Below are 14031 nucleotides of genomic sequence, written 5' to 3'. Positions count from 1 at the left end.
AAAATTCCAAAAACCAAAGTCAAAATACCAAGTTTTTCAATGCACATTTTCAATAACAAAAATTTCCAGAAAAAAATCTAAAAGTCTAATATAAGAAAATGTTTTGTTAAATTGTAGCTTTTGCCTTTAGACTATAATGCAGTCATTTAAATTTATGTTTTCAGAGACTTTCTTAGTAGATGTGAAATGGAATATCATATAAAAAAAAGCAGTATACAAAACATATACAATAACTGCAACTAAATAAAAATATATAATCATGAATTAAGATTAAAAGATAAGGCAAACACCATAAAATGTTACCTCTGGGTGCTAAAACTGATTTTTGTGTCTATGTACCTTTGTCTATTCAAACTTTTCTAAAGCAAATAGGCATTATTTTACAATAAAAATTAACATGTAAAAACATTTCACATACTATCAAAAATGCAAAGACACAGCTTCTCACTGCCAGAAACAGTGAGTGAACAGATCAAATGAAGGGTTTTCTCATAAACCCACCTCTCCTTTACATTCAATTGCCTGTTTGTTTATTCAAAAAGTATTTCTAGAGCAAATGATATGTATGGGATAAGAGTATGATTCAAACAGTTCCTTTAGGCCAAGAACTCACAATCAGATGTGAGGAGATATATACTGGGAAAACTAAATATACAGGAGGGAATAAATGAAGTATTATTAGAGTTTTGTGATTCTTTTTTTTTTTTTAAACTAAAGTTTCATTATATGTAAGTGATCACTGAACTAAATCTTGAAAGATGAGAAAGCTGTCATTACTCTGAATAGGGAACCTAAGGTCAAGATAACTTGAGCATTTGGGGAAAGAGGTGGGAAGAGGCACAAGAGACAGCTCTAGGTAGAGGAACAGAGCAACAGTATATTGCTATGGCAAGAAACACAACTAAGAATGTTCCTTATTCTCTCATTTCCCTGCCAAAGAGGTCAAGCTAAGAAGTATCAAGAAAGGGGATACACGATCACAAACAACAATAAAGGATATTAATTCCAAGTAACTGATGGTATGGAAAAAAGGCAAGTTAGGTATTACTTAAATTAAATAATATCTTGTTTCCATTCTAGCTTGCTTTGCAACTCTTAACATTATAATCGATGTTAGCTACAGATTATTTATTGATTTCAACACAGTAGCCAAGTAGGCCAGAGTAAGGTTCTACAAATTTGCTGAGAATTCAACCTGCTCTGTTAGTCCCCTGGACAAGTCATTAAATCTTCTATGTATTTGTAAAAACTGGGTGTCCTCACAAGGCTACGGTGATGGATAATCCATACATGAAAGACATTCTAATTTAAATGTTCTGGAATGGGGCTCCAGACACCAGTTGTTTTTTATAAATTTCTCAGATGTCTCATCATGTTTGAGAACCATTGCCCCTTGGCAGACTGACTGAAGCACAATATGCTTTTAAAAACCTATTTAAATCATTAAAAATGTAATACTAATAACAATGTTTCAATTTATAGCTCTTAGTTATAAGGCGAAACATCTTAAGCTGTTGGTTTACTATATAATTATTCTTTTGAATTATTTGCTCACATCCTTAGAAACCCGCCTATCCTTTAAGACTTCCTACTTCATGAAATCTTCCTTCATTCCCAACCAAAAGTGCTATCTGTCCTCTCTGCTCCTTATAGCTCGTACCAAGCTGAGTATATTTCACATTCTATACTCTATAGTTATGTATGTATACATTATTGTATTTCTTGAGAAGACTTAAAGATACTTGGTGGCACCTCTCTACAACATTTATTTAACCCTCAGCTAAAAGGTTAAACTAGAGATAAAACAAGGTAGACATTCTGAGAAGCATATATTTTCAACTGTTTGAATATACAAGTATATCTTGAGGAATACACTGAGCTTAAGTAATTACAAACAGCTCACCAGGTCTAATTTTACTTTTAAGAAGAAAAAAAAAAAAACCCCTTCAAACTAACAGTAAATGTTTGACCAAATTAAGCAAATTTACTTCTTTAAAACATTAAGAGTAGGTTTCTGAAACACTAAAAAAGAGGTCCATCATCTTTACCAAGGCACAGTATTTCTGATGAAGGCTTGAAATACACTTCTCTTTATCCCCATCCACCACAGGTTGAACAACACTCACTTGGAATTTCAGCATATTGTATTTCAGAGTTGTATTCCTTATGATTAAAACTGACATGACAATTTCTGAATAAAGTCATTCACTAATAATACCTAATAATGAAGCTTCTATACAATTTTTCCCAGTTCTTTCTCTCGAGGGATGGGCAAAGAGCATTCATTTCTTGAAATGCTTTCTTGGATGTCAGTTAAGAGCCAGGCATGGCAAAAGGCAATGGAAACATAAAAATAAGTAACAAATGGTCGTGGAACATACAGCCTACAAAGAGAGACAGGTAACTGCTTATTTCAGTGTATTGCTCTAAGTAAAGAAGTTAACAGTTGTGTGGCCAATTTGCTCATATCTCTTTTCCCCCACATGAAAGAGCTTTCTCCAAATTCCTCCTTAACAAACCAAACTGTACCTCAAGGCTCAGCTGCGGTTCTCCTTCCTGGGGTAGTCTTCCCAGGCTACATAGCCCAGGGAGCTTTCCTTCCTCTGGACACCTGGTTAAGAGCCACAGTGCTGTGCTGTGGTCATCAGTTAAATTTACTGTGACTTAACCTCAGTAAGGTCTCTTTTTTCAGTGGTAAAATTGTGATAATAAACATACCTACAGTTCATACGGTTGTTTATGAAAATTAAATGAAATAATGAATGTAAAGCCCTTAGCACAGTACTGGCACACCTGAACCCTCAACATATGGTAGTTAGTATCTGTATCACTTATTTAGCAATCTCGTAATGCCCTCTTGTTAAGATTCCTCGGGTTACTGATATTTAACTGTTGCAACTTTTTTATTTTCATCTCTTATATCTTTATATCTCAATATACAGGCGTTGATTATATGATCCATAGTACATAAAGAAACCTGTAAAATCAATAGCTGTCATATTTTTTGGCCACAACCCACAGTAATATATAACCCAGTAAACACATAAATACATATATATATCTGAAACAAAAAAAAAATGTCCCCCTTATTACTTCCAAATCCACTCATAATTTTAATTTAGTTCACCAACCAACCAACCAACCAAAAAACAAAACAAAACAAAACAAAAAAACAAAAACTGATAAAGACCTACAAATGATCTCAACACCTTTTGGTCATAATCTACAATTTGTATAATTCTGTATAAACACAAATCAACATATATATGAAAATTATGAGACTCCGCAAACAACAAAAACCAAAACACAAAATGAAAGTCTAAAGTTACAATTTTTTTAAAAAAATTACACTTCTAAACCATTCCTGAATTTGTTTGATGGTAATTTTACTTCTGCTATACACAAAATAGGGACCTCTGTTCGGTGCATGTTGACAGAAATTTGACATTTTTTTTTTATTGGATCTCTGGGAAGGAAGCTACTTTCTCTCAGAACAGAAACTATCCTGATGGAACTCTTCAGGAATCCACCCCAAATATAAACACTCACAGGTAAATGACTGCCTTCATAAAATTTTTCTTAAAAACTTCTACTTCATCCTTCACTTAAAAGTTCCCAAATTACTAACACATTTCATGTAGACTGTCTACTATTAGAAGACTACAAAGCATATTTAACAATTCTTAAGCAATCTCCAACTTATTTGAACTACAATACTATTCTCAAACCCATTTCACAGCTGCAATGGTGTTTTTTCTTAGAAAGGGAAAAAGCCCTTATTACATTTTAAAACTCTAAAATTTAGGGTCTAGGTTTATGAAGACAGTCAAATTAGCATTAAAAGATGACCACTACCAAAACTTTACGGTTTGTCTAACTATACATTTTTAATACTAAATATTTAACCATACAATTATTATAGATTTTTAAATGACAGTCTTAGTCAAACTCCCTGATGAAACCAATATAATCTGCTTTCTTCTCTAACTTTGCTGCCCGCCCCTGAAACACAACATCATCTTCCTTAACCAAAATGCTTCCCTCCACTTCTTTGGTTAAACATATACTTTCTTTGAACCTAGTATTAAAACAGATCTCATCCCAGATTTGTTTTCTCCATTTTGACTGTAAAAGTAACAATTCCTTAGAATTGCATAATGCTTTAGTTTTCAAAGAACAAAAAAGAGTTAATTCTAATACTACTGAGTATCTATGAATATATACAACACTGTACTAAATGCCTGGAGGGAGGAGAGATAAATATGAAAGAAACTGACCTCAAGAAAGCTCACAGCAGAGGGAAGGTATGTACACAAAGAATACAAAGAATGAACAAGGGATCAAAAGAGAGTGCACTAAAAGGTAAGAAATGCTGAGCATAGGCTGAATATGGAAATAGCCAACCTCAAGATTCCAAATAGGAATATTTATAGTATGTGCTGCTTTTAACATTCCAGTGGCAAGCTCAATGAATGTAGAGGTTTTCTGTTGTTTGCTTACTGTTGCTTTCATTACCATGTTCTCAGCTTGCTGTTTGTTTACACAGTATGAATAAGATTTTGATCTAATTTTCTACACGAGTTAGAGGGAAACAGATTTAGATTTTATATTAAAAGGGGGCAGGGGATCACTAGAAATGTATCTCACTTTACAGAAAAGTTAACTTCCAGGTTGCACAATAAGACAGGTTTATTTATTTTTTATTATTTATTATTATTATTTATCCCTATAGCATCTGGTCTTCCTACGTGGTCTCATATCCAGGTACTAACCAGGCCCAACCCTGCTTAGCTTCCAAGATCAGACATTGGGCTTGTTCAGGGTGGCAGGCCGCAGACCACGGACTGTGGCTCCACTGGGGCACAAACCCAGGACCTTCTGCATGTAAAGCAGATGTGCTAACCGGTACACTATAGAATCACATCCAAGACACGTTTAGAAGTGCGCTTATTTACTAATAAATAAGCATCCTCAAAAAAAAAAAGGAAAGAATGTGCATCCATTTCGCTTAAGAACATGTTCAAATTGGTCAAAAACAATTTTATTTTACTTACAACACTGCAAGACCGCTTAAAAATCTTTTTTTTTAAATAATACATTCAGATCCCAGAAGAACTAATGGTACTTTAATGGTAATTTGTTTCACAAATTTTTTTTCTACTGCCTTTCTGAGTGCTTCAGTGTAGTGTGTTAAAACGCACTGGTGAGAATGAGATTATTTTTTTAAGTAATGCACTTAGAATTATATTTTCTTTCCCCATATTTCCTGATGGAGTTACACACTTTACCTCATCTGTCCTAAATGCACAGAAATGTGCACTAAGAGAATGAACTTCTCGAGGGCAGAAATCTTTCACTACATATCCCAAATGCCAAAAACAATATCCCAATGCCTGGCCCATACAAAACTATGTGTTAACCTATGAATATCAGTGTCTGTTTTTTAAATGAAATAATTTAAGGGAGTCCTTGCTACCCCAAGGTTGATTCTCTATTTTCAAAGTTAAGAGGGGAGACAAGACAAATGTCATAATATAAAAATGTATCAATGAGCTATTTTATTTTTATCACTGTCCATGAGATCTGTTTGTAGTAAACCTTAGACAAAACAATCCAAATGAAATAGAAACTCATTGTAAAGAAGTAGAACTTCATGAGGTTAATCAATGTAATAATGTATTGCTAATGTTTTTTAAGTTTGATAATGGTATTGGTATTGCCTTTTTAGTCTAATCCCTTTTCTCTTAGAGTCATACTGGAAGCACTTATGAATGAAGTAATATGCTTCAAAAAATCGTGGGGTGGTTGTGGTGAAAGGAACATGGTAGCCCATTGAGTTGATAAATGTTGAACATGGGTGATGGGTACATGGAGTTCATTATATTACTGTCTTCCTTGTATGTGTTTGATATTTTCCATAACAGAAAAATGTTTAAAGCAAAATAAATAATATTAGAAAACTGTTCAAACCACATACAATGACAAATGAGATTCTAGCAGAAATAGCCAGTGAACTCCTACAGAGAAAACTGACAAGGTGTTTTAAAGAATGATTGAGAGAGATCCTTGAAAAATGAGAAGGGCTTCGTGTATTAAAATATATATTTACATATGTAAGCTTCACATTGAAAAATCAAATGTGTGCATGTGTGGGGGTAGGGGGTAAATGGGAACACTACTTTCTGCTCAATTTTGCTCTGAACTTAAAACTGCTTAAAAAATAAAGGTTGTTAATTTTTAAAAATCGAATGTAAAGGATAGCTTATTGCTATTATACAACTTTGTCAGAAAAATTCACGTCCCCCAACATCACTTAATTCATTTATTTTGTTTTTTTCTATGGAAAATCAACTTTTTCACCACAAAGATATTTTGGTTCCCAGTTTTAGTGTGGTCACTTAATAATAAAGATAAATCTTTTCTACTATTTTCTCAAACTGGTTCTCGCTGATGAATGTGGTAATTTGTCAAGGTTCCAAGATTCTTTTACAAATAAAAAGCATTTGTATTTATTGTGTACTTTGCAATTTCGATACTCAAACATGAGATACCCTATTAAGTACATCATGTTACTAGGCAACCGAGTTAGCATTTTCTACTTTCTTCCCCAAAACGGAGATGATATGAATTTGGGTGCTCCTATAGTCACATTACTACTTTCCACAAGAGGAGGTCGGTGTATTTGAAAACGCTTGACTAAACTTAAGTTTCCAGTGGTTATATGATCGAATTAAATATATTATGTAGTTTCAACGGAGATAATCCAATTCTTATCCAGGAAGGCTACATATTGTTCTTAATAATAAACAAGGGAGCTACAGTTTCTTTAGCAAATAAAATGATTCCTTAGTATAATACACAGTCATTTCATTACCAAACAGCACAGAATCTAACATTTCATTGTAACAAACAAGGCATCTAAATTTGCTTCACAATACACCGGGCCCACAACTTTACTAAAGTTAAAATTCTGTTAAAAAGAAAAAAAAAAAAGACTAAAGAAAGAAATGATTATGAATAGGGTAAGCCTATAAATAGCCCATTCACTTGTTGTCTCTCCTCTTACCATTTTAAAGGAACAGAGTTAGCCACAAAGGCCGTTGGGGACTAGACCAGTGATTTTTTTCAAACAGTACATTTTGGAGCCCTGAGCAGGCTTCAGGGGTTCTATTACCAATGAAGTGTTATGAAGAAAAAAATCAGTGCAGTTTTAGTCTGCCTGAAGAGTCCAATTTTTTGTTTAAGATTTTACCTTTATCAAATGGCACACTACTAAGTTTTAAGTTTCAAAAACCACCAACTACACTCCCACATCAATAGTTTACACGCCCACTTTCCTAAACTTGAGAGGTTAAGCAAGGCAAAAATGGCAATGTTGGTGGCAAAGCCAGTTACAGATAAACTAAGGTCTTAGGATTAGGCCTCACTGCCTCTCATGAAAAGTTCATAAGGGTAAGATTACCTTTCCTCAACTCTCTTCATTCTCTACATTGGCCACAGTAGTTATCTACCAATACTTTTCACTTAGTGTCCATTAGCTGTCTTTATTGCTGTTTTCCAAAGACCACTGGTTTGTGCCTCTCTTCTCTGTTTCCTTTCTTCTTACAAAATGGCCCTGTGATATGTTATGTCACACAATCTCTCTTGAACAGGCAGTTCTAATACTTTTAACTGCCTGTACAGGAGAACTTGTGTGTTATATCACAGGGCCAATTTTTAAAATACACAGAAATAACCTTTCTTGACAGAGATGCTAAACAGACCCAAAAGTCTCAAAATAGATTGAAACAGAATTATGATGACTACAAAAATGAAGTCAAAAGTCAAAAAAGGGGCTCCTAAGTGCCTTCCAAACCAGAACTCTACCCCCACCCAGTCTATGACACCCAGATTAGGGATGTACACTTTTGGTCAGGGATCCAGTCCCAGTGCCTTTGAACAGCATTTACACTCGGGTCTTCTTTAGGAAATGTACTTGATACTTTAAAAATTGCTCATAGTTCTTGTAGAAAGACATACACTGGCTTACTTGAAGCTCTACAGGATAAAAAATAAAATCATAAAATATCAGAGCAGGAATGCTTCTCAGGAATTACTTAGTATGACCACCTCATTTCTCTCCCAAGAACACCATAACATATGATTAAAGTACCTTTCCACAGTCATAGAGCTACTGGGTGAAATTAGATTTTATTTGTATTACTACTTTCCATTCTTCTACAAAGTACTAAATATGATCACTACTCAAGTAATGACAGCTATCATCACATGTCCTGGCATCATTTAGATGTAAACTTGTGCAACACACACAAGGCTTAATAAACAAGCACAACTATAAACAGGTCACCTTAACATGACTTAGGAGAAAAATATGTACCCAAGATCACAACATGTCCCCAATAAATTCAAAACGTCTCATAGCACAATCCCAAGAATCAGTCTGCAGCATCTGAACACCATTCCAAAATAAAATTCTATCTGAGAGACAGCATTTCTTGATGGTTATTTAGATAGAAATGATTTTAGGTTCATAGTTTATTAAGTGATATAACCATAATGTTGCCCTAAACACCAAGGACTGTCTCTACTATATTTGTAGCCCTTTCTAGGTAAAAGCTACTTATCCCTAATAAGCCAAAAATAATAAAACCCTAGGTGATAATTTGCCAAGCTTAGTTAACAATTATGTCAGAAAACAATGCTAAACTATGCCTGTGTAGATTCTTGATTCATAAATCCAAACCAGATATGTATTCACGCTTTGGTATATTTATGTCTTGTGTATCTACAAAAAAATCTATTTGTGTCCTCCAAAATGGTTATTGTCTGGAAAAGCAAATCCAAATAATTAAAATGGAAAATTACTAGAAGTGACAGTTATTTTTACTGTGCCTGTGTAACACAAATACCTAGGAGGCTGACTTAAAAAATCATGTGAATTTTAATCATTTATAAAACATTCTTCTGTTTTGACTACAAGTGGTTCCTGTTGCATTTCTTTTTTCCCCAAGTCTCCTGTGGATCCGAACATCACAAACTTTACTCTCTAATCAAGAGAGCTGTTAACCTTGACATTTTATGCTCACTCCCTGAAAAGGGCAAATTAAGTGTTTTAGCTTTGCTTTTTAAAAAGGTCATTATTCCCACCACCATCGCCAAGTGAGATGAGAAATTTGTCAGAGGCTCCCGAATAATAGACATATAAGTATCATCCTGTGAGGAAATGTAGGGAAGACTATTGCATTACAAAATCCTGAGTCATCACCCAGTTCACTCAGCAGATTTGGGTAAACATTGGTTAAGTGACTTATGTCTTATGTATTCATCCATTCATACTCCCATGCATAAACATACATTGTTACTTGATTTTACCTACAGTCAACCAAAAAAAATATAGCAAAATTCTTTAAAAAAAAAAAAAGTTCTTCCGACAGTGAACATGCCCATTTAGCAAGTAAAGTCTCTAACCTCTCCTCCTCAACTGTTACTTTACTCATTTTCCCCTAATTTCGGTGGCATCAGAGTTCGCAGATTGTCTAGGCATTCATCTCAGCAACTCAAAAATTAACAAAAGCCTGAGGACAATCTGACAGCTCTCTTCTCTACTTCTCTTAGTATCGCACATTTCCAAATAGGAGCAATAAACGCTTTCCCGAAATTCTAAGATTCAACATTCTTGTCTAGTATAGAGCTCAAGTGTGCGCCGAGGGCTGATTTTAAACTTAATGTTTTTCAATCAAATCCACAAACACTGAGCAGGCCCAAAAAAGTAGAACCTAGAAGTTCCCCTACGGCCTCCTTCCGATTCAGAAAGTTACAAGACGCGAATTGACGACTATGAAAAAGTGAGGATCATAGAAGAAAGTGGAGGAACCAGAAGTCAAGAGTTGCTATCCAAAGATGAATCCTCTCTGCCCCGCTTCTCACAAGAGCAAAGGTCCAAGGAGTACCTTGGGAGACCACTCATCCCTGTCCCTTGGGGACCCCGCCGGTAGGAAGACAACAATCCAAACCCTTTGGGAAAGGCATCAGGGGAGGACGTAGAGGACCGCGGAGGTCCCGCAGTAAAGTGGCTGGGAGGAAGGCTGGAGGAGTGCTTCCCAAGCCTCTGTTGCGACCCTGGGACTACAGCACGGGGACCACCAGCTCGAGCACCACAGAGTTGAGGGTTCAACCATCGGAAGCGGACAAAGAGCCGCCCTCAGCCCTCCTCCCTCTGGGATTCTGCCCCTGGATCATCCAACAGGCCGGGTCACACTTACGTGGAGAGTTTCCTGGTCCAGAAGAGGCCCCCGGGCCACAGCTCTTGGAGCTGCACGGCCCGGCCCAGGTTGCTTTTGATCTGGGCCAACTGCAAGTCGGACTCGGCGTCCAGCCGCTCCGCGTAGGGCAGCAGCTTGTTATAGACTATCTCCTTCTGCGGGACGAAGGGTCCGGGACGCCCGCCTGGCTCCGGGGGATCCCCGCTGTCCGACCGCTCGGCCGGCTCCATGAGCCCTGGGACACCCCCCCACCCCCTCCCACCCCTCTCCCGGCTCCGCCTCCTCCGCGTCGTTGTCGCCCTGCGGCCGCCGGCGGCCCGTCGTCCTCGGCTCGACCGCTGGGCCCCCCTCCCTTGGCCGGCGCGCTGCTAGACCCGCGCGGTCCCCGGTTCGTTGGCGACGGCAGCGGCCGCTCCGCCTGCCCCTCCCGCCCCGCACCGGCTCAGCTGGTGACGCTGCAGCCGCCGCGCCCGGAGGTTCCGGACGGGCCTCAAGTCACTTCCGGGGCGGGGCGGGGCGGGGCGACGGCGTCGGAGGCGGTGTTGGCGGCCGGGCCGGGAGCCCGGGGCCGCGCCTTCCTCGCCGTGGGCCGGGCTCCGAGCCCCCACCCTCGAGCCTCACCGGCCGAACGCTAGGCTGCCGGAAACTAGAGGCCGAATTCCAAGCTATTGTCCTTCCTTGCCTGGGGTTGCACGCTCCCTGCGTCTCCTTGAGAGCCCTTAGTCGCCGGTGGCCTTCGGCAAGGCAGTAGGCCTGTCCCCCACGCTGAGTTTATGGAAAAACCTAGGTACTCTGTATCCGTCCCAGTGGTTATAGATTTTTTTTTTTTTTTTTTTTTTTTACTCCGTCCCCTTTAAGCCCTCATTCCAAAGAAGGGAATAGTTATTCATGCAACAAATACTAATTGAACTACTGTTCTGTGCGTTAGATGCTCCTTTTCGGCCCTTGAAATTGAGGGTTTAAGAGCACCAGATTTCTGTCGTCCAGGAATTTACTGTTAAACAGCTATAGACTAGCGAATAAGCAATTACAAGACAATACTCTTAATTGCTAGGTAGGTACAGGATGCCTTGGGAACACCTAAAGAGTAGTTCAAACTGAAGAGGTGACAAGTAGTTTCCTAGAAGTGATACTTAAATTGAGTTTAAGAGTAAAGTGCAGAGTTGGTTAGAAAAAGAAAAGAGAAAGTATGTATTTCACCTTAGGGAAGAGCTCAGGCTGCAAGCATGCGCTCTAGGAATTCAAAGAAATTCAGAATGGCTGAAGATTACTTACGAGAGATGGGAGTGGAGAATTTGAGACAAGGGAAAGTTAGGAAGTTTTTAGAGCTTTATCCTAAAGGCAGAAACAAAGATTTTAAGTATAGGAGTAATCCAATATAATCTACATTTTAAAGAACCACTCTGGCTTTGTATAAAAAAAAAAAAAAATGGATTAGAACAGGCAAAACGAGACAATAGAGGACTCCTTAAGAAGATGTAACATAATGATGGCCTAGGTGTCAGTTGAAATGATTGAGAGCTATTTAAGCAAGCAGAATGGCCTAGGCTTGGCAAATGACTATTAAGAGTGAAAGAAAAGAGTATGATGTCAGATTTCTGGCTTGGGAAGCTGGAACCTTTCGCTGACATAGAGAACACAGCAGAAACAGCTTTGGAGGCAGAATGCCTAAGGGATGGGTGAGTATTTTGATGTATGGATGAGGAGAGAGAGCTTAACTGGGATATGGATTAGCATATAGGTGGATTGGAGGAAATGAAATATAGAGTATTGTTAAAGGCTAAACTAAAGCATATTAAAATTTTGATGTTTGTTTGAGCAAAAATCTATTGTAATTGGACAGCACCAACTCCGGAGTGGTTAAGAGTGCTCCACTGACTGGAGCCAGGGGAAGACTTTTACTATAGAGGTGTAGAAACAAAGAAAGGAAACTATTTGATTGGCTATAGCTTCAAGCCTAGTCGGCTGTTTGTGATTGGTCATCCTTAGCTGTTAGATTTCATAATCTTGAGACATTTGCACACATTTTGGTTTGCTTAAGTAGGCTGTCAAGGCATTAGTGCCACCTCTGTCTAATGGCCTCCTTGTTTAATTAGTTTAGCATTATGAAAATAGGACCCTTGACCAAACTCAGAGGAACCCTATATATAAAGCTGAGCAGAGAAAGGAGAAAGACCACAAGGAGTACTCACCAGAAGCAATCAGAGAGATAGGAGAGGTCTAGAAAAGTAGGCATTCCTAAAAACAGTGTTTTGGATAGAGGAAGTGATCAACAATACAAAAGGTGGCTGACAGGTCGAATGAAGTAATACCTGAGAAGGGTTCCTTGGAGTTATTGATAAAGCAGATAAGAACAGTTTCCGTGGAGTATAGGAATGGAAACCAGATTACGAGGACAAAGGACAAATGGAAGTAAATAAATGAGGCAGCAACTGTGGACTACTTTCTTTAAAAATTTCTGTGGGAAGAACAAGAGAGAGATAAGGAAGTAGCTGGACTAAAAAAGAGAAAAATTTAAAAGTGAGATATATTTTAATATTAATGAAAAAGAGCCATTGTAGAGAGAGGTTGAAATATGTGGGTAAAGATGACAGAGTGGAAGAATATGTGGAGTCATTGTCCCTTAACAGTAAACTAGACTGCGTCCATTGTCAGAGGAGGAAAGCAGGAGTGCGGGGTAGAGGCAAATGCTGAAAGGTTTGTAGATTTGGTGGCTGGAAATTGGAGAACTTCTTTCTGATGGTTTCTAGGGTTTTTTGTTGTTTTTTGTTGTTGTTGTTTTCTGCGAAGCAAGAGAATAATAATGATGGGAGGAAGAGTTGGGTAGGAGATTTGAGGAGATTAAAGAGGCTTAGCGTAGTCTCAAAATTCAGAAAACTGGTTAGAGAAACAGTAGAATTGCTTGGCTAGAAGCATGAATTCACTATCATTTGTCTGCACAATTTAGTGATTTTCTCCAATAATGTTTAATAGCCCAGGATTGTATACATACAGGCTGGTATGATAGAGTGACAAAAAGAGCAAGGAATGTCATGTATGTTGGTGGTGGTGAGTAGTTGTGTTGGCTACCGTTTGCTGAGCATTTCTCTCAGTGCTTTACCTATACTATCTCATTGAATTCTCTTCTGTAAATAGAAATAATTGTGTTGAGAATATTTGCAAGAGCGTTTTTAACGTCTAAGTTGAAATTGTAGGGGAAGAAAGTACTTTTCATTTCACTCTTCTAAGTTCTTTTGGCTGGTCTAATAATTAAATTAACATGAGACAGATTAACAGGAGAAAATAACCGAATTTACTATGTATGTACATACAGAGTTCCATAAGAATTTGGGACCCAAGGACAAATCGGGCAGTTGAGGTTGATATGCCTTCTGGGCTAAGAAGAAGGGTGGGGTGAGTTGTTGTTTGAGACTTCAAAGGGGAAAATGGCAATTCACAGGGAAATAGGAAAGCCGATGTTTTGTAAACAAATGTTTGCTAGGACATCTTTAACAATGGGCTACAGGAAGGTCTTTGATCAAAGGCTTTGGTAGGTTTCTCCCTGTCTATGACACTTAATTCACATTAAACTATAGTTCCCTTCCTAGAGCAGGTCCTCTATCTAAATTTTTTTAGGCAGTTAGAGAAAGGTCAAACATTCTTCTTTAGTGTTTTGTTTCTTAAACAACAACCAGCTTAAAATAATATCCCAAAAGACATAGTGTGGGGTGACAAACCTGTTCCCTCTAAAGTCGAAGTAAAGAGAGAAGAGGACCAGTAGAAAGGTCAA

At 37.9% G+C, this 14031-nt stretch overlaps 1 protein-coding gene across 2 annotated transcripts in view; it reads right to left on the bottom strand.

Moving 5' to 3' along the window:
- The window catches only part of PSME4 (proteasome activator subunit 4), an 83941-nt gene extending 73417 nt beyond the window's left edge, over positions 1-10524 (bottom strand). Inside the window, exon 1 of one of the 2 annotated variants that reach the window (XM_011363964.2) lies at positions 10263-10524. In XM_011363964.2, the coding sequence (XP_011362266.1) occupies positions 10263-10492 (230 nt within the window). In that variant the 5' untranslated portion in view covers positions 10493-10524. The remainder of the gene's footprint in view (positions 1-10262) is intronic. The other variant, XM_023532869.1, reaches the window with a different exon arrangement.
- Positions 10525-14031: the final 3507 nt, after the last annotated feature.

The sequence above is a fragment of the Pteropus vampyrus genome, unplaced genomic scaffold (genome assembly GCF_000151845.1).
Source record: "Pteropus vampyrus isolate Shadow unplaced genomic scaffold, Pvam_2.0 Scaffold91, whole genome shotgun sequence".
Taxonomy (NCBI): domain Eukaryota; kingdom Metazoa; phylum Chordata; class Mammalia; order Chiroptera; family Pteropodidae; genus Pteropus; species Pteropus vampyrus.
Note: the sequence above shows the minus strand (reverse complement) of the source record. Positions and strands in the feature narration are given on the sequence as shown.